This window comes from Odontesthes bonariensis, chromosome 7, assembly GCF_027942865.1.
Source record: "Odontesthes bonariensis isolate fOdoBon6 chromosome 7, fOdoBon6.hap1, whole genome shotgun sequence".
Taxonomy (NCBI): Eukaryota; Metazoa; Chordata; class Actinopteri; order Atheriniformes; family Atherinopsidae; genus Odontesthes; species Odontesthes bonariensis.
Window position 1 is genome coordinate 9,617,810 of NC_134512.1, and position 21,704 is coordinate 9,639,513.

The 21,704-nt window shown below is 39.7% G+C and overlaps 1 protein-coding gene across 2 annotated transcripts; it reads left to right on the forward strand.

Annotated features, from left to right (window-relative positions):
• Window positions 1-4,684: 4,684 nt before the first annotated feature.
• On the forward strand, window positions 4,685-18,843 carry LOC142383714 (putative polypeptide N-acetylgalactosaminyltransferase 8). Of its 2 annotated transcripts, XM_075469372.1 has the most exons (11): window positions 4,685-5,043; window positions 5,644-5,977; window positions 6,175-6,341; window positions 9,992-10,178; window positions 13,383-13,580; window positions 14,951-15,065; window positions 15,775-15,960; window positions 16,154-16,291; window positions 16,435-16,527; window positions 16,633-16,803; window positions 16,963-18,843. In XM_075469372.1, exons 1-11 carry the CDS (start codon window positions 4,866-4,868, stop codon window positions 17,080-17,082), a joined length of 1,887 nt encoding a protein of 628 aa, XP_075325487.1. In that variant the 5' UTR covers window positions 4,685-4,865; the 3' UTR covers window positions 17,083-18,843. The 2 variants fall into 2 exon arrangements, with proteins under 2 accessions (XP_075325487.1, XP_075325488.1); XM_075469373.1 differs by lacking the exon at window positions 13,383-13,580.
• Window positions 18,844-21,704: the final 2,861 nt, after the last annotated feature.

The following is a 21,704-nucleotide window of genomic DNA, read 5'->3' on the forward strand; positions in this document are numbered from 1 at the left end:
AGTGAGAAAGACTGTTAATATTGTAAATATAAATAAATATTTTTTTTCTGGTTCAGTTCCTTCAGCATTATGAACTACATGTACACAGAAACACAGGCTATATTCTTAGTTTAGTCATTGGTAATTTTACATGTTTTCTGATGGGCATTGAATTAATTTGAAGCTGAATAAAACATAATAGTCAAGCTGGAACATCTCCTGGATAATGGTAAGTTCAGTGTGGCCACTCCTTATAGAATAGTTAGGCCCGTTAACAGGAACAGATGGATATGAAAAAGAAATCATTTTTGTCCAATACCACATAAAAACTAGATACAGCTTAATTTGATGGGGGGGTGCATAATTGAAATGTATGGAGCAACTGCTCCAGATTGATTACAGATAACATAACAGTAACTTACATTTTAGCGAGAGTTCATTGAAGTTTATAGAGCCACTGCTCCTGATTGATTACAGATAACCCAACTCATTTAAGCAAGAGTTCACACGGGATTCGAAGGTGCGATTTTAAGAGGCATGTTGAAACATGGTCGCTTGCCTTCGGTCAAGGGATAGCCTAAAGAAAAAAAACTTAAGAAACGGGCTTGGTTAGAGACAAGAGAGAGTATGAGGGAAAAACTTGAAATTGTCACTGCGGGATTTGAACCTGCACTGATGCAAGAGATTTGCATGCCAAGCAGTCACTCTAACCATTGTACCACCACTGTTACATCAAGAGGAACAACTGCAGAAATCACTTCTAAAGCACAAAACATTAGTCAGTGATGTATGTCGATGGAAAACACTTTTACACGAACAAATGCATGGAAATGGATTCAAAATAACAGCGAAGTGCATGTGTAGGAGTTGTATTCCTAAAATTAAAGCTTTGTGAAACGACAATGCAGTGAACTTTGGCAACATTGCCACACAGAGATCTGTGCAGAGTTTTCCACAAAGCAGACCTGTGCTGAACTATCTTGGTCTGGCTGCCTTGATCAGCGATTGGCCACAACCACTTCAAATGCATTGGCTGTCGGAAAAGAAGGAAGGACATTATTATCATTTTAGGAAAACGCACGTCTTGAACGCGGGTATTGTCAGGTCAACACGCGCGTTCCTTACGTGCGTCGTTACCTAGACAACGCGCGTCCACGAAACGCGTCTTGCGGATATCGCAAGCCTAAGCTGCCATATCCACACGTCGAGAGCACACGCTATATATCTAAAAGATCGCGTTCTGTTTTTTTATATTACGCGTGGTATAAGGACACCCGTAAAAAGCGCCCCTTTTCCTCCTTACGGGACGCGCTGTATAATGCTTGAGCACGCGTGCCGAAATACACCACGCGTCCTCTAGATGGCGCAAAAAGCACGCGTCTCTAGAATGGTAATGAGGTCCTCCCACTGATTTTCTCAGTCAACGAATTTAAATAATTATTAGCATACACCAAGAGTCCTGACCAGTCTATCGCCTATCTCCCTGAGCACCGATCTTCCTCTTTGCAAGCAAAGTGCAGTGAACTGTAGGACTGCAGGTTTGCAGTCTTTTTTTCTGTCAGCTTAAGCAAGAATTCACAGCCTTTTTCACTGGATGTTTGTTTTGTGTTTTCTTAAAAAAAGAAAATTAAACGAAATTAAACATTTACCACGTTAACCTTGAAAACCTGCCCAGACTTGACTCTCTAAAAACACTTAGGCCATTATCAGCCTCTGGTGGTCTAGTGGTAAAGTGTACAGTCAGCAATGACAATAGCCTTTTAATTGCCGGTTCGAATCTTGTTTGAGTCAACGTTTACCACACACTCCTCTCAAGTAATTCTGTTTGTCAATGTTGTGCCGTTTGTTTTGACTTAAAACACATTGCTGCAAAAAGCATAAGGCGCTTGGTAGGCTATCCCTTGGCTGAAGGCCTGCAACCATGTTTCACCTCTTAAAATCGCCCCTTCGAAACCCGAGTGAATTCTCGCTTAAATCAAAGTTATCTGTAATCAATCAAGAGCAGCTGCTCCACAAACTTTAGAGGACTCTCACCAAAATGCAAGTTACTGTTACATTATCTGCAATCAGTCAGGAGCAGTTGCTCCAAACATCTTAGATGTGCACCCTCCTCCCCCAAAATCAAATTAGGCAGCATCTGGTTTTTATGTGATGGGTGCGCAAGAAAAAAATAATAAAATAACTTTCATAACCGTTCTTCCCTGTTAGCGTGCCTAAGTGTATTTCGGCACGCGTGCTCAAGCATTATACAGCGCGTCCCGTAAGGAGGAAAAGGGGCGCTTTTTACGGGTGTCCTTATACCACGCGTGATATAAAAAAACACAACGCGATCTTTACGATATATAGCGTGTGCTCTCGACGTGTGGATATGACAGCTTAGGCTTGCGATATGCGGAACCATCATTGCGGACGTAAAAAGCGGCTCTTGTTGGTGAAAGACGGCCAAAAAAACGGCAAAATTTCGGGGAAACAGGCGCTTTTAGCGGGTGAATTTCTATCTTAACGTGATACTTAGATGCGCAATATGGCACTTTAGGCTTGCCATATAGATGAGTTTGTGTTCAACGACGTTCTGTTGTATTTGTTTTTCAGAGAGAGCCGCTGTAGCCTTGGCACTTTTCTTAAAATGTCCAACAAGACGTCTGGCAGCTGCTATGACACGGCAAATGGGATCTTTTTTAAGAGCCGCATTGATGCACGGCTGCAAAGTGTGCCCTGCGCAACGAACTCCTTGGACGTTACCCCAGGACGGGTTACGCGCTTACTGATCGTTCTGTCCTTGTAACACGAATTTACCGTTTTGATTTGTTTGACGTCTTCCTTTGTCACGCCCTTCAAATTAAAAGTCCCGAAGCCCTTTGACGAGACGCGACTTTTTTTTTTTCCTGCGACCAATCAATCAATGGAATTTGGTCGACTGGTAATTTTTTTGGTCGACCAACGACCAATCGATTATTTGCCGTCAGCCCTACTATTTTCCTCACATTCTGTCCACTTACACCCAGCTCCCTCAACAATGAGACAACAGACTTTGCAACAAATCCTCTACATCCTACTTCCACTGGACAGATTCTAACTTTCCATCCTCGCTGCTCTGCTTCTGCCCCCAACTCCACATATCTAAGCTTTTTCCTTTCATATGCTTCTACTACTAATTCCTCCCAAGGAACAGTCAGCTCTATGAAATAGACTCTCATTCTACTCCAAGACCACAAAACTATATCGGGCCTTAAATTTGTAGAGGCTATCTCCTGGGGAACAACAAGCTTATTTCCTAAATCTACCTGCATCTCCCAATCACAAGCATCCTCCAAGCTGCCGTGCCTCCTTATCGTCTTTTTAACTTTCTCCCCCTCTTGAACAAACTGAATTGCCACTCTCTTCACCTTAGACCCTCCTAAGTTTACCTGCCTTCGTTTATCTTCAATACCTGCAGCTAAGCTTCTTAATACTTGGTCAAGTCGCCATGTATACCGGCCTTGTGACAGACTAACCTTACAACCTGACAAAATATGCCTTATATATATATATATGCAGCATGCAACTCCCCTGGAATAAGATCCACAGTCACATCACCATCCGATTTTTAAAGACCATTTAATAGTTCTCAAGAAGTAGTGTGACTGATAACTCATCAGAGTTTTTTGCTTGTTTAAGTGTTTTTTTTCTTTTACAACCATTAAAGTTTTTTTTATTCCACTGTGATGTTGTGCAACATTTTGAAAGATGATGTTCTTGCAGTTACCAAATGGGCACAATTATTCTGTGATTCAAGGTCCTCTGGATATGTCATCTCTTTTTGAATGACTTGAATGACTAACAGCCACACTTTACATCAACAAAAAACATCCCCATACAAGCATGCAGGGAGACTGGAATAAGACTGTTTGATTCACGTTATCATCTTTCTAAAGAAGTAGTGTGACAATGTAAAGTAAAAGTCCCAAAGTATTAGGAGCAAGATATAGTAAAGTTGAACCACTACTTTTATCCCACTGAAGGATCTTGTGAAAATTACTTGACTATATCAACACTATACAGCTACTTGGCATGCATTTATTTTATGTACAGTGGAACCGGGTAAATATGAGGGATTGTTGGATGATTAATGGAAGAGTAAAAAAGTAAAACTGTTCAAATCAGTTTGATAGATTTTGGTCCAAAGTGTGATAACTGAGACATTATATACTTCTAACATTTAGTCAAATAAAAGAGTCATATAAGAGCTTTAAAGGGATTTAGAAAGATTAAAATCACCATTTGGTTGAGCTGTTTAAAATCACCCTACAGTCAGCTGTCAAATAATTGTAGTGGATTAGAATGCCCAACATTTCCCTCTGATAGAGAGTGGAGTGGGTGCTTGAAGTGGATATGAGGAGGACATATGAAAGCCTTTTCACGCCTCAGAGCCATCAGATAAAACGGTAACCTGATGCTCAGAGATAGAGCTACAGCCGTTTGTGTTAAGATGTAAAGATTAACAGCATCACTGACTGTGACTGCTGTAAGGAGAAACAGCCTCACTGATTAAGAGTTTTCACTGTGTTGTTTGTGTCACAGCTCTACCGAAAAAAATGATCATCTGAAGATCAGACCGAGCTCGTTAGACTCACCTTTTGCGTGTGCGGGTGCAGAGCAGCACGTACGCGACCACGCCTCAGCGTCAGGCTGTTAATTATGTTTTGTGTCAATAAACTTCACTTCTGTGAGCACGGTCACTATTTGGAACAACACATAGCACACTCGGATGTCTGTTACACCGCGATGTCTCATATTTTTTGATAGCCTGTGTGGTTGGGCCTGTCGGTCTAGTTAGTTATCAGTGTGGCAGAAGGAGTTTCAGCTTTTTTTTCTCTCAGCTTGGCATCAGTCGGTAAATCACCATCATGAGACCAATGTCTTTCAAGCGGCCATTCCTCGTTTTGGGATGTATTGCGCTCATTTTATACATGGGCATGTTTCTGAAGAATGGATTTGAGCAAAGAGTTGGGACGGATAAAGAGCCAGATTCATCTCGTCAGGTCAGGAGTTTTTCTGACCTGGAGGAAAGCATCAGTAATCTCCGTGAGTTGAGTCCTTTTTTTAAAATTAATTTTTCCCCATCGGTTTTAGAGGCTACAACAAATGATGAATTCGCAAATGGAAATGAAGTTGGGTTCAATTTTTTGAACAAGTTCTCAGATAGTTAGAGGGATATGTGGAAGGATAAAATGCCAGATCACTTCAAGGAGTTTTATATATTTTTTTTTTATCAGATTCATGTTGAAGACTAAGTAATAAAGGTAGAATATTTGTGTAGAAAAGTGTCTTTGTCATTTGGGCCCTTTGATGGGGTTTCCTAGAATTAGATGAATGGTGTCTCATGGAGCACAAAGTTTGCAGTGCATTAATGAGAGGATGGGCAAACCTTGAACAGAAGTAAAAGTTATTTAATTACGGTTTGTTTAATTTTTTATTTACTGAACCCTTCTTCACATTTTTGTCAATGTTATGCTTTTCTTTTAAGTACTTCAAGGAAAAAGTTCTGTCTAAGAACTATTACATATGACTGTAAATTATATATGTTAATGTAAATGTTATTCTCTTTGTGTGTACTGTAATAGTTTTGTTTCCAACTTGTGCTGTTTTCTTATTGTAATTCCCTGATCTCTCACATTTCTAAAGAGAAAGTCCTCAGAGCTTTTGAGCAGAAGCAGGATGTTATGCAGAGAATACTCGAAGAGGACAGAGAGAGACAGAAAAAAGTGGCAGTGGTCCTTCAGCAGGCAATCGAAGGGAAGCCAGTGGTGAAAGAGCACCCAGATGTAAAGATACAGCCCCAAAAGGAAAAGTTCAGCAAACTGTTCCCTAAATCTTATCTATTTAAGAACTGGGGTGAAAATCTGTCTGAGGAAGATCAAAGAGAGGCACAGAGTCTGTATGAGAAGTATGGATACAACGTTTTTCTCAGTGATCGCCTTCCTCTTGATCGTGCCCTTCCAGAAACAAGGCCTCCAGGGTAAAACTTCTTTTCTTGGTCATTCCACCTCATACCCCATATTAAGAATAAAGAAATTCACCTGTTAAGCTCCTGATAATTCACTCAATGCTGAATGCATTCACCTTTCTGTTTGCATAGTTTGTGCGAGCAGTTGTTTAAACTTTTTTATACAATAGACTGCAGACTTAATTAAATCTCTTTGTCCATCTGAAAAGGTGTTTAAAAAAAAGTTATCCAAAAGAACTGCCAAGTCTTGGAGTGGTGCTGATCTACCTGAATGAAGCCTCGTCTATCATCAAAAGAGCCCTGCGCAGCATCATTGACCGCACCCCTAAAAACGTGTTGAAGGAGATAATAATGGTGGACGACAACAGCTCAAATGGTGGGTTTCTTACAGAAGAATTGTGAAAACACGTGTGAAGCAAAAGGCCATTGTTTATTATTTGCAGATTACTATGAGGCAAGGTAGGTTGTTAGAACACACGTTTGCCTGTTTGAAGTCCTCTGACACTAATTTTCCTCACTAAACTTTCTTCAGATTTCTGGCAATAACACAAAGTGATGCAGTCACAGTGAAATAGCTTTTTAAAGAAGATTGAAAGAAGATGTGGGGGGCTTTTGGCCCACTTTTCTTTACAATCAGGTCTGCACTTTGACTGGGCCATTGTAATACCTTGATTTTTATTTTACAACAGAATGGCAAAAACATTTTTGCCATTCTGTTGTAAATTGGCTGCAGCGTATGAGATTATTCCTCTGCTTCATGATCTCATTTCAGCCGAACTTTAACTGTCATTATGATGGCGCCACATTTGATAGAATACTTTGGCATAGAGAGGAGTTCATGGCTGACTCAACAACAAGTTTCGCAGCTTTTGTGACTGCAAATGCGCATACCTGAATGCTCCACACCAGCAGACTGCCAAACTACCAAAAACTGTCAACTGCTTTTGTAGAGGTGCTCACAATTTTGCATTTGATTGGGACCAGCAAATTGCTACTTACTCTCTTAATTCCTGTGGAAGTTGAACAGGTAGACTTCGTTTTTCACATAATACGTCTGCATTTTGGCTTAAGTTTTATTAAATAAATAACGCAAAATATGTCATATATTCTTATTCATCTGTGGTTGTATTTGCCTCATTTTAAGACAATGATTTCTTTTTTTCCCTAATGCATAAGAAGACAGAGTGTTCTGTCTTAGAATTACATCATATTAAAATTGGTTATTCAAAAGATCTGTAATTCTGCTGGGCTCCAGTCTGTGGCTTTATTTGTGTTTTTTTTTAATGGATGTAAATTACATTTCCTAATCTATTCTACTGTAGTCCTCTAAAGCAAATACCGTGTACTTTCCATGGAATATCTTCTCGATCCACCTATGTTGATATTAGAAATTTGACACAAGTGTCAGTTGTACAGTGCAAGTCAAGGATTTAGGATATATTTGTTTGGATTTGGATATCTGTAGAGCTATTTGTTTTACAGCTAGCTGTGCTCACATAAGCATCCCATAATTACAGTACATTAATTACCTACATTAAACTAGTAAAAAAGAACTTGAGTCACATTGAATGAATATCAGTTGTTTTAGTTTTACTCCACATTTGCACCTAAATTGAGGTGCCTGATTGTTTGTGATCCACTTCCCCATCAAGTTTTCCATAACCTATTCATGTAAACTGTTATCTTAAAGTGATACTCCGGAGTAGATTCAACCTGGGGTCATTTGAACCGTGATCCAGCCAAGTAGCCCACCCGCAGTTTTTTCGATATTGGCTGAACATCAGCTGAGTTACAGAGTTATCCCGAATAGCTTCGTACAAGGGTTAATGGATCCTGGTCCGTATCTCCAAAATTACCACACTAAAATCACATGCCATGACACCAAACTTCTACAGGAGTACAAATATGGTCTGTACTCACAAAACGATGCATTTGGAAGTTTGAAAATAGTCCAGGAGTTAATTATTGTCAACACAAGCCTGATAGCTTCTCTGCAGCTAAAGCTGCGTCGACGTCACTTCAGAGAGCTGGGAGCTTCAAAATAAGATGAAGGTTGATCTACTACTGTAGACAACAAAGCAAGGCTGCTCAATTTCTCCATTGATAAAATAACTTCACAACTCTACAACATAAAAATTCATAAAAAAACATGTAGAATATAGCATATACTTTGTTGTCTACAGTAGTAGATCAACCCTCATCTTACTTTGAAGCTCCCAGCTCTCTGAAGTGACGTCGACGCAGCTTTAGCTGCAGAGAAGCTATCAGGCTTGTGTTGATAATAATAAACTCCTGGACTATTTTCAAACTTCCAAATGCATCGTTTGGTGAGTACAGACCATATTTGTACTACTGTAGAAGTTTGGTGTCATGGCATGTGATTTTAGTGTGGTAATTTTGGAGATACGGACCAGGATCCATTAACCCTTGTACGAAGCTATTCGGGATAACTCTGTAACTCGGCTGATGTTCAGCCAATATCGAAAAAACTGCGGGTGGGCTACATGGCTGGATATCACGGTTCAAATGACCCCAGGTTGAATCTACTCCGGAGTATCACTTTAAGAGCTCCAGGAAGGTGGATGGGTCTTCCACTTTGTTTGAAAAAAGAAAAGCAGCTGCTGCTGATGGGTTTTAATTTCTTTAAACAGTTTTTTGAATGTGCAAAGTACATGTAGACATGGTTTTAACTTGTAGGGTGAAAAGAAAGGGACTGTTTTGTGTTTGAGCGGACTGTGGCTGCATTCAGGTAAACATTGTTAGAGATGAAAGAGGAGGAGAGTTTTTTGTCACAGAGAAGACGATCACCAGTGAGACTGTTTCTATCATAAAATATTTACATTTTTCACAAGTATTTTTTAAAGAGTCTTAAAAGCATGTTTGTGATTAGACAAGTTGTTATGTCACAGATATCAACATGTTTTCAATTTACTTTGCATTCTGCTCTAATGGTAACTTGATATATGAGGCCCATTTCCCCTTATCAGAATGTGACATATAATGAAATAAATCCCTTGCACTTTGTTTGGAGGTCCATAGGTTTTAAAATATCACATTCAGTGGGCAGTTCAGATGTCCAAGTCACACTCCCAGATCAGAGTAGAATGATCCAGCTTCCTCTTATTTATTTTCACCCAAATTCAAGTTCAGCAGTGAGTGATCCGTACAAATAAAATCAAATGTATTGAAATACAAGAGATTATTTTTTACAATGGCGTTTGGTGATTAGCTTTTGAAGTATCATCTAGGTGAAGTGGAGAAAAAAAAGAATAGGATAGGATCCCCTGGGGGTCTAGAAGTGGTGTATGACCAGAGTTAGAAGGTGGCAGAAACTTCTGATGAGGCTTCTTGGGAAACAAGTTCAGGTTTTTGAAGAGAGGTTGTGTGACGTACTTCTGAATAGTTACTACCTTGGCTACAATAGACAACGGTCAGAGCACTGTCTGTTTGGAGCAATTGGAATAAATTCTCATGGGGGAGCCAAGGTCTACTAAGGTCTACTAAACATCTACTAAGAGCAGGGATAAGAGAAGCTGTGTTCAGCTGTGACTCACAGTTCCACTAGTCTCGTCCCAAAACAACAACTGTGAGACAGTAAAAGGCAGTAAAAAATCTTATTAAATATTTGCTGTAGTAACGCCGAGGAGGACAGCTGTAATGCCTGATCAGCGGCACGACAGGTAAGGCAGGGACACGGAGCAGTTACAATTTGTGACAAAGTAAACAACAACCGCTGCTAGATTTCAAGGTTGGAGTAGTTGGAAAACATATGCTCTTCCTTTGTCACTGATATTAGTAGCTGTTAGAGAATCCTCCCTTCCTCTCCAAACAGAGAGTGCGCTAACCACTGCAGATAAGGTACCAATTACTCATAAATAGGTCACATAATCCTCACTTCAAAAAACCCAAACTGTCCCTTTAAGACCTCTTAATGAAATGTCTCTCTTTTGTTAACATGTGAAATAAGGGCATTATATGTCTGCTTTAGAATATTTTGCATGGCCATTTTTATTTTTTTCATTTCAGAGGATCTAAAGGGGGACCTTGACGTGTATGTGAAGTCTCTGGAGCAGCAAAACCCAAATCTCCGTATTACAAGAATGAGGCACACTAAGCAACAAGGTCTTTCTTATGCCAGAGCATCTGGGTGGAGGGCTGCTACCGCCGACGTGGTGGCTATCCTGGATGCACACATTGAAGTCCATGAGATGTGGTAGGAATGTGGCAAGAAAATTTAATTCTAGTGTTATTTTATCTAAATTTTGTTTCAGTCATGCGAACTTTTAATCCGAAATAGGCTTCAATCAGTTTTTTTTTTTCAAATTAAACATTGTAATTAAGTTCCTTTAAAAACTTTTGATCAGAACTACATCTACTGAGTTCTAAAGTTACACTTTGGGAATTATCCTTACTTCTTAAAAATATAAAATAGTTTGTAATTGTAAGGCTTGTTTGTTTGTTTTATTAGATCCCCATTAGCTTTTGCTTTCAGCAGCAGCTATTCTTCCTGGGGTCTTTCCAATTAATCTTTTACAGATACAAATATCAGCCACACAGAGTGGCGGTAAACATGACATACATGCTAATATTCCTAGGGTCCTTCCAATTGACAATTAACAACCTACTACATACATAAAGGATAGAACAAAAATACAAGGGAAAATAAATAACACAAACAATACATAAGTGTTTTCCTCATAAATTATCACTAAAGGTTACAAACATAAATAACGTAAGAGACAGAGGCAGCACAAGAAAAAAAGGAGAAAAGAAAGAAGGAAAAAAAAACAAAAAAAACAAAAAAACAGCTGCATTACATAAAGTTGATATTCATATAATACTTTTTTATGTGTATTTTAAAGGCATGAATATTTAACTGAGTAATGTTCTGAGGCAGTAGGTTCCATTGATGCATTGCCCTATACATAACTGAACGTTGCATTGTTGTCTTGGATCTAGGTAAGGTGAAACACCCTCCAACTGCATGTCTTGTTGAATGAGTATGAACCAGTGAGCTAAAACACAACTTTCTGTATATTATCAGTGGTGATTTTGTAATTATGACATTCTTGATAAAAACCATAAGTAGAGACAAAAGCCTATTTCTTACATTTAACCAACCTAACGATTTGTGCATTTTAGTTACATTTGTTCTCCAATTACATGAAAGAGCTACTCTTGCTGCTTTGTTCTGGACCAATTGTAATTTCCTTATATTACCACCTTATATTACCGCTTGAATTGGTTTCAGGATAATTACGCTGAAAGGAATGATCTCTCTGTGGCTGCACCCTGTTTTACAGACTATTGCACACAAACACATGCAACTGCTCAGTAAGCTACTGTCTGATCCAAGAACAACCACAGTCTGATACAATGGCCACTGGAAAGCTTGTTGCAGTAAGCACCCTGCGCACGAGCACCGTGTCTGTGGTGTTGATGAGGGTGCTGTTAAGACGGGCAAACTTTCATTCACAGACTCATTTCTAAAGCAGAATCAAAAAGTGCAGCAGTGTTGCAAACTGGTTTTGCAATGTTGCATGAGCAACAAAAAAACATAAATAAATGAGTTGCACCTCCACATGACTGTTGAACATTTATAGTCTGATGCTTCCTTCATCCTTTAAATGCCATAAGCATTTTAATGGGGGTTGATCAAATATGAAAGCAAGTACAAAACATTATGTAAGCATTGAAAACAAGTTTGGTGTGCTGCCCCCATCATAGGAAAAAAATCTGGTTCTGTCCCTGATCTTAACAATATGATAGCTACTATTAATTTTATTTCAACTGAATTTGCAGGTGAATCAATCTGAATGGTTGTAAAGGAAAAAAGCGAAGATTTAGAATAAGGTTTATTACATTACATATGTGTGCGGTTGTCAGTGTTATGTTGTGTATGAGTTTATATGTATTGATTTTATTATGTAAAGCACTTTACGCTGCTTTTGTATGAAAAGTGCTATATGAATAAAGTTTGATTTGATTTGATTTGATTGTTGTGTAAACACAAGTCCCCTATGATGAATAATATTTATGGACACCGTGTTCCCTTGCCCGGACGCGGGTCACCGGGGCCTCCCCCTGGAGCCAGGCCCAGGGGTGGGGCCCGCCGGCGAGCGCCTGGTGGCCGGGTTTGTGCCCGTGGGGCTCGGTCGGGCACAGCCCGAAGAAACGACACGGGTCCCCCTTCCTACGGGCTCACCACCCGTGGGAGGGGCCATGGGGGTCGGGTGCAATGTGAGCTGGGCGGCAGCCGAAGGCGGGGACCTTGGCGGTCTGATCCTCGGCTACTGAAGCTGGCTCTTGGGACGTGGAACGTCACCTCTCTGCTGGGGAAGGAGCCTGAGCTGGTGCGCGAGGCTGAGCGGTTCCGGCTAGATATAGTCGGACTCGGACAGTAAGTCGGACATGTTTCCTGTGAGGGTTGGACTCCGTCAGGGCTGCCCTTTGTCACCGATTCTGTTCATAATTTTTATGGACAGAATTTCTAGGCGCAGCCAGGGCGTTGAGGGGGTCCGGTTTGGCGACCTCAGAATCGGGTCTCTGCTTTTTGCGGACGATTTGGTTCTGTTGGCGTCGTCAGGCCGTGACCTTCAGCTCTCACTGGAGCGGTTCGCAGCCGAGTGTGAAGCGGCTGGGATGACCATCAGCACCTCCAAATCTGAGACCATGGTCTTCCGCCGGAAAAGGGTGGAATGCTCTCTTCGGGTCGGGAATGAGATCCTTCCCCAAGTGGAGGAGTTCAAGTATCTCGGGGTCTTGTTCACGAGTGAGGGACGAATGGAACAGGAGATTGACAGACGGATTGGTGCGGCGTCTGCAGTGATGCGGGCTCTGCACCGGCCCGTCGTGGTGAAGAAGGAGCTGAGCCAGAAGGCGAAGCTCTCGATTTACCGGTCAATCTATGTTCCTACCCTCACCTATGGTCACGAGCTGTGGGTAGTGACCGAAAGAACGAGATCGCGAATACAAGCGGCCGAAATGAGTTTCCTCCGCAGGGTGTCTGGGCTCTCCCTTAGAGATAGGGTGAGAAGCTCGGTCATCCGGGAGGGGCTCGGAGTAGAACCGCTGCTCCTCCGCATCGAGAGGAGTCAGATGAGGTGGCTCGGGCATCTGGTGAGAATGCCTCCTGGACGCCTCCCCGGTGAGGTGTTCCGGGCCCGTCCCACTGGGAGGAGGCCCCGGGGAAGACCCAGGACACGTTGGAGAGACTATGTCTCTCGGCTGGCCTGGGAACGCCTCGGGGTCCCCCCGAAAGAGCTGGAGGAAGTGGCCGGGGACAGGGACGTCTGGGTCTCTTTGCTCAAGCTGCTGCCCCCGCGACCCGATCCCCGGACCAGCGGAAGATAATGGATGGATGGATGGATGGATGTTGTGTAAACCATACCTCCTCTCCTTTACTCTCCTAATGCAGGGCGGAACCTTTGCTGACACAGATCAAAGCTGACCGAACAGTGGTGGTTTCTCCTGTGTTTGACAGAGTTAACTATGATGATCTCAAGGTTATCGAGTACTCACCATCAGCACATGCCTTCGACTGGGCTTTGTGGTGCATGTATGAGGGGTTTTCACCCGAGTACTACAAACTTAACGACAACTCGTTGCCTGGGAAGTAAGTAAAAGTGAAACTGGTCAGGCTTGTTTTTATTTATAAGTTTTCATATTTTATTATGTTTCAAACTCATCTTGAAATAGATTAACCAAATTTTTTCAAATTGTTTTACACATAATACCAAACAATGACAAAGGAAAAGCGGTTTATTGGGTTTTTACTTTGATTTGTTAAAACTTAAAGACAGAAGGAAACCATTCAAGTATTAAGACTTATTTTCTTACTTGGTTGCAAGAGCTTTATTTAGAATTATTGCCAAACAGTTCAATCATCATTTTATCAGGGTATTTTTGTAGCTTGGCAACATCTGAGCTTATAATGTTGAGCACAGCATCGGCAGGTAACACAGATGAAACCTCTCTGTCTGCAATCTTTGTCTGCCACTTATAGTCTGAAGGCCTGGAAGAGAGGTGTTAGAATATATTCCGCATTTATGTCTCAGTCTCAATATTCTCAATATTGAATATCTGATAATCCCACGGTGTCCTGATCAGAAATCCAGGGGGTCCTTTTTCATCTGTCAATGACCTCACATTTCCTATGATGATCCATGAAAGAGATGGTTTGGACTTCCTCATTCACTCCGTTTTATTCCTTCTCTGCAGCCTAAATGTCTCCTCTTCAACTCATCCAGATTTGGGGTCTTACTCCAGATAATGCTCTGGTTTTAGAAAGGCCAGTTAGCGGCTCCAACATGCAATTGTCTTTCCTACTTTCATTCTTACATATAAATATGGATGTAAAAAACAAATAGAAATAGAAGTGTTAAAATTACCGACTGAAACCATTCCAGCAGCACAGCATCCAAACCCATTCATCCATTTCCTATACCCGCTTAATCCAATTCACGATCGAGAAGGGGTTCTGTCCCAGTTGCCATTGGGGGAAGAGGACATGTAAGCACACTTTGAAAAATCTCTCAAAAATCAATGTTTTTACTGAAAAAAGCTCAGTAGAAAATTTAAAGACGATACAAAGACACAATATGTCCAAAACTGCTGCAGCAAGCTGCCTCTAGTGCAGTGCCATTCTGGATCATCACTGTAAATAAGTAAATGTATACAAATGTCAATAGAACATTTCTGCCTTTTCATGCCCAATTACCAAATAATTAAAACACTTTTCCATTGTAGTGACTTCTTTTGTTGAGGAAAAGAAGATGATTGAATACATCATGAGTCTGAAAAATAACCAACTTTTAATGAATTAAAAAAAACTTGAAAGGATATCAAAACTGTGAACTGTACACCTCTAGAACAAGCAGAGGCTTAGAGCCTCATTAATTGTATCTTTGATATTCATGATAATATAAATATATATACTCCAGAACAAACTTAAGCAGCAGTAACAGTTGTCTTCCTTCTTCCCAGGAGTCCATCTGTCATGGGGATCTTTGTAGCTGATAGAGTGTTTCTTGGAGAAATCGGTGTCCTTGATGAAGGAATGCAAGTGTATGGTGGAGAAAATGTGGAGCTGGGAATACGTGTAAGTATATACCACGCCAAATCCAACACTTTATTGCACGGTGTCTGGCCAAATTGGAGCAAGAGGCAGTACTTGTTTTGGTTTCAGAAGAATTACCCCAACACTTTGTAAAAAGAACAGAACTGTTATCCTCCCAAAAAAGAGGGGCACAATGATTCCTGCTGTGATAGCTTTGTCTTATTATTAAAGTGTAAGTATTAAAGCGTCTCTGGAGAATTTTGATACTTTTTGATGTTTGGCTGTTGTGAGATGTTATGCCATAGACAACAAAAATTTGCCCTCTGACCCCTGCACATGTACTAGAATTTGTTATCACGGTGGCTGACAAAGATGCCCTCAGATGACACCAAAAATGTCAAGTGACAATATAGGGCATCTAACAAGAAAACACATTGCACATTTTTATACGCTATAATGAATAAACACACTCAAAAAGACCAAGCTAACAAAATTTTAAAAAGGAATGTTCTAGTTTATCGGTTATACACTTTGTTTTTTAATTTTTTTTGAAGGATTTGAATGTGGTCTCTGTTTCAATAATTTTATTATAGGAATCAACCAAAGCTTCAATATCCTCTGATTGACAGTGTACACAGAGCTTGTGCTTAACATATCTCAAAAGTAAAATATAGGGGGAAATAAATTGTGCAAATAAGAGCTGAAAGACTTTAACATAGAATAATAATATCATTCATTTTTGTTTGTGTAGGTGTGGACATGTGGAGGTAGCGTTGAAGTAGTTCCATGCTCCAAGATTGCCCACATTGAGAGAGCCCACAAGCCCTACCTGCCGGACTTGAGCCCTGCCATGAAGAGAAATGCCCTGAGGGTCGCAGCAGTCTGGATGGATGAATACAAACACAATATCAACTTGGCATGGAACTTACCATTTGAGGTATAAAAAAAAAGAAGTTGAGAAGTACACCATCGGCAGTTAATGCTTTTGCACGTCTGAAAGCTTCACGATCACAGATTTAGTGTTAATCATTCTTGTTTGTAATTGTTTCTTAGAATTGAAATCAATGGTAAACTGTCTTTGGTTTCAATATATCAAACAAATCAGGCCGTATTCTTTGTCCGTTGTTCAGAATCATGGAATTGACATCGGGGATATCTCTGAGAGGAAGAAACTCAGAGAAAAGTTGAAATGTAAACCTTTCAAATGGTACCTGGAAAACGTGTATCCTAAATTGGATCCCTGGGATAACCTGCTCGCCTATGGAGGAGTAAGTTTATATTTTTTTTTATTTTTGCTGTTTAGTTTATGTGCCAGTAGGATTTTTGCAGGATACATACATTACCTCATGAGTATTTGTGTTTTCGTAACACATCCATATGTTGTTGTTTTTGTTTTTTCCCTTACTGACAGATGAAGAATCTTGATGCTGATATGTGCTTAGACCAAGGTCCAGTACCGGGTCACACACCGATCGCCTACAATTGCCACTATTATGGATCTCAAGTAAGTGAAGCAGCTAGTGGTTGTTGAGACTGATGAATATAGTCCGTCATCGTTGCTTGATTTAAAGGTCCAGTCATCTCTCTTATGTTTCTCTCTTTATTCAAGTTTGTATATTACCGTGCAACTGGTGAAATGTACATCGGCGGCATCAAGTCCCACAAGTACAATGACAACCGTTGTTTAACTGAGATTGGCGAAAAAGGAAATAAGCCTGGCCTGTACAACTGCAAAGAGGCTATGCAGAAAGGAATGGGAATATACTGGGATTTCACTCAGGTACTGCAAGATAAGCTAATGTTAAAACAGAAATAAAGATCTATAAATCTAACGTAAAAAGAAATGAACTATGGATGAAATAGTGCTGTGTCTCACTGTTTGGATGTTCACATAATTTAAGATATTGACTTAATTGTTGACACTCTTAAACTCTTCCAGGATAAAGAACTGAAGAACAGACAGACAAAGAGATGCCTGGAAATTGAAAAGGTTCAACTTCTCATAAGAGAATGCACAGGCCAAAGATGGGAAATCCAAAACATCATCAAAGCCTTTTAAACTCTGAGTGTTTGACGCTCAAGAAGTGTACTTCTCTGCTCATGGCACAGTGGATTAAAAATAATCTGATTGATTTATTTTGTAATTCTACCAAGTGGATGTTTAGGTTATGAGAGATTTTGTTTAATTTTTATTGTTGTGCCTTTTTGAATGTACTGAATTGTCTGTTATTTAAAAGGAACGATTAACTACAAGTTGCTAAAACCCCCAAATAAGGTTGAGATGTATTTTTGCATATAACAATTTACAACAGAATAACGTACCTTGCCTTAGTTCTGCTTGTTTTGAAATGGTTTACTTTGTTAAATACTTGCAGGGTTTTGCCAGATAATTAAGTCCTTAGTTGTGAGAGAAGTTGCTGTTTATCTTGTGCATGGGCAAATGGCACCATCCCACCTGCAGCTTAAACAGCATTAAAAGGCAAGATTTTTCTGGTCTTCAGTCTTTCCACTCAGCATTCCCTAAATATATTCTGTTCCAACTTGCACAAAAGCAAATGCACATTTGCACATGGATTTTATTACTGCCAAAAGTTGATGGTTTTAGCTCATTTTACTGTTTGAATAAGTTTTTCTTACACTGGGATTTAGCCATAGCTGTGGTGGCCATAGAATTAAAAATCTGATTAATTTTTTCATGCATTATCATCCGTGATGAGTAAATGATGAAAAAATAAAATCTGTTATAGACTGCCAACCTGTCCAGGGTGACAGCTGGGATGGGCTCCTGGCTCTAACACCACCCTACCCAGGCTCCGCCCTCGCAGTGACGCAACACCTTCGGCTCTGCTACACTTACTCAGGCAAACTGCTCATTCAGGTGGATTCGAGTTCCCGAAAAAATGGGAACTCCACCCACTTTGTCGGGAAGCAATCAACTTTGAGCAGCGCCAACCAAGGCGGGTTCAAGGTAGTGACGTGGTTGAACTGCCACTCAACCCATGGATTGTACACGGAAGCGCTTTATTCAATATCAACATGGAGCAGCATCAAGCTTTTGACACTGCTGTAGATGCTGTAATGAAAGTGTTCGACGGGAGATTCTCGTTAAAAATCGAGCAAAGAACAGCCCTTGAATCATTTCTTGACAGGAAAGACGTTTTCGCCTGGCTTGCTCCCTACTGGCTTTGGTAAGAGTTTAATCTACCAGTTAGCCCCGCTGGTAGCTAAATCATACATCAGAGGAAAGAGTGGTGTGATTGGCTTAAGCTTAGGCACAGCCTTTTCTGGCCTCAACCAGTAGCAACCCGAGGGAGGCGGGTTGACCAGGCCATTTCGAATCGTATTCGTTATGGTCTTGGTCAGACCAGAATCTCGAAGAGATTTGAAAGTCTATGTTAATCAGGCTAACACCACCCCACCCTGAGTAGAATGAAGCAGGTATAGAAAATGGATGAATAGATGAAAATATGAGAACTTTTATGAGGGTCAATGGATTGAGAGGACATGAAGAAAGTTAATGATTAAATATCACTTGACATTGGGTACATCTCATGAATTTACTGAATTATTTTCTGGGTTTTTGGTGTTTTCTCTTTGATGTCAAGAAAACAGGATAACCATATTTATGACTTTGTTCATGGTTCTACAGGCAGTATGGGCTCAAACAGGTTTAAAATAGGCTTGACTTGGTTTAATCTGTTATTTTGAATACTACTATGAAGGCATTTATCATTTCAAGGTCTATCTTTGAAATGTTTTCAAGTATTGAACGCGAGATTGAAATCATTTTGTAATAAATAAAAGTAATTTATAAAAGTGGCTGATGTGTAATAGCTTTTTTTTCTAAAAGAAAAGTAAAAGGCCAGCTCAACATAAACTTCACTGCAAAACAATGTTAAATATCAATACTTTAAAGTTACAAAATGTAAGGAGGGACAAGTCAATACTGACATTAAGTTTAGATCATCTTTTTGGTTGTGCTAAAACAAAAGCACCATCTTCAGGTAAACTTACCTCTCCCACACTGTAAATAATGATACAACATAAAGCACAAAGCAAGGGAAATAAAGCAAGCGTGTGCGGGTGTAGAGCAGCACACGCGACCACGCCTCAGCGTCAGGCTGTTAATTACAGGTGTTTCAATTAACCTAATTTCTGTGAACACGGACGCTATTTGGAACAACACATGTGCACACACGAATTACCATCATGAGACCAGTGTCGTTCAAGCGGCTATTCCTCGTTTTGGGATGTATTGCGCTCATTTTATACACGGGCATGTTTCTGAGGAATGGGACGGACAAAGGGCCAGATTCATCTCGTCAGGTCAGGAATTCTTCTGAACTGGAGGAAAGCATCAGTAATTTCCGTGAGTTGAGTTTTTTTTTTTTTTTTCTCATGTATTATCCCCATTGGTTTTAGAGGCTACAACAAAAGACAAGTTTGTATGGAAGCCCAGAGCGAAGTGGTACGTATTAACTTTTTTTGGTGGTTTTCTCGAGATAATGAGTTAATTTACCGATGGTTTTCGAGATCACGAGATCTTTTCTTGAATGCGCATGATCAGTTTCTCGGTGTTCTTAAAGTCTTCCCAAGAACAGACTCAAGCTGAAAATGTCAGATTTGAGAGAACCCGACATAGATCAACGCATCAGATTTTACTTCTGTCGAGCTCTAACACACAGTGAAATCGCAATTTGTTTGTCTTGTAGAGATAACTTTCATATCGGACGCGGGCTGATATGAAGGAGACGGCTGGCTCGACTGCAGCTCAATAGGCGTTGCCGTTTACACTAGTGATGGGTCATGCGCACAAGCATCGGCTCTTTTTTTTAAATTTTTTTTATTAAATATTAAACAGACAAGTACAGAAACAAAGACAGATACAATAACTATACGCCAGGGGTTAGATAATGCAGACACAAACAAAGCAGACACACATCTATAAAACAATATTAAATTTTGTACATAAATTCACAGTTTTCATTGCTTTTTTGTTCTTTGAGGCATAAATGTTTTTGAGATAAATGTTCACGTCCCTACGAAAATAAACAAAAGAAGGCCTCATTTTAAGTACTTTACACTTATGTATATGGAATTTTGCCAGAAGAACAATTAAATTACAAAGAAAATATTCCTCATCCAGCTCCTTACTTAAATTGGTAAAACCAAATAAAACATCTTGCAAACGTAACTCAAAAGTTTCACAAATATGGTCAATTATAAAACGACAAATCTTTCGCCACAAGTCTCTTGAAAACTCACAAAACCAAAAAAGATGAGTAAGTGATTCTGGATGTGTATTACAAAGAGTACAATTAGTATCAATATCTTTACTGAATTTAGCTAAAAAGGATTTAACTGGGTAAAAACGGTGAATGATTTTAAAGGACACTTCTTTTACTTTATTGACCAGTAAGAATCTGTTGGGTCGTGTCCAAGCCTTGGTCCAGCATCTATCGTTGGCATATCCACTCCAAGCTGAGATTGCACAAGGTACAGAAATAATGTCCTTTAGAAATAGATTGCGCACAGTCCGGTTATTATTACGGGTAGTGGACATCAAGCATATTCTACCAACATGTGTCAGAAGAGGATCAAGCTGAGGAGTATCATAAGAACAACCTTTCAGGAGCATGATCACTCCCAGTGGAATTGCATCAAAAACAATGGCAAATTGCTTAGGAGTAACAGGTATTTTTACACGCTGAAGAAATTCTTGGTAACTGAAAAGGTTACCCTGTTCATTAAGAAGTTGAATTACTGAAACAATACCATTCCTAAACCAGTTATCAAAAAATATAGATTTCGTTTTGTAACATATATCCCTATTATTCCAGATAAAGTATTTGGAGAAAAATTGTGCTTGTAAAGAAGAGACCAAGACTAAAGAGCTTGCTTATGAAAGTTTGAAAGAGAAACAGGAAGCCTGTCAATATTATAATTACAAAGCAGAATAAACTTTAAACCACCCAACTGAGAAAACACATGACTAGAGATAAAATTCCATATTGAAGCAGGTTCTTTTAAATGGTTTTTAATCCAGTTAACTTTAAAAGTGTTATTTAGCGTACTGAAGTCAATAAATTTGAGCCCACCCTTGTTGTAGTCATTCATCATAACAGATTTTTTTAACATAATGTGTTCTGTTTTTCCAAATAAAATTCAATAGTAACTGGTCAATGCTTTTACACATTTTTGTATCCACACCCAATGCTATTGCAGCATATATGTCAATCTGGATATGCCTTCAGCTTATAAATAAGTAAGGGGAAATCGGGCACCCCTGCCGAATGCCACATTTTTGTTCAAACCTGGGGGATGAGCCATTCTTTAATTTAATTGAACTATTACCATTACAATATAAGGTTCTTATTGCTTTACAAAAAAAGTCACCAAAACCAAATTTCTGAAGTGTTTTAAAAATAAATTCATGTTCAACTGAGTCAAAGGCCTTGTAAAAATCCAAAGCTACTACTAATCGAATATTATTAGAGATGTGCCTACTTTCCATAAAACCTGATTGAGTTTCGTCTATAATGTCAAGCAATGTGAATTTTATCCTTTTGGCTAACATAATGGCTAGGATTTTGTAATCAGTGTTCAGTAGGCTAATAGGGCGCCAATTTTCTATCATTAAATGGTATTTTTTTGGTTTTGGTAATAGAGTAATTAAGCCTT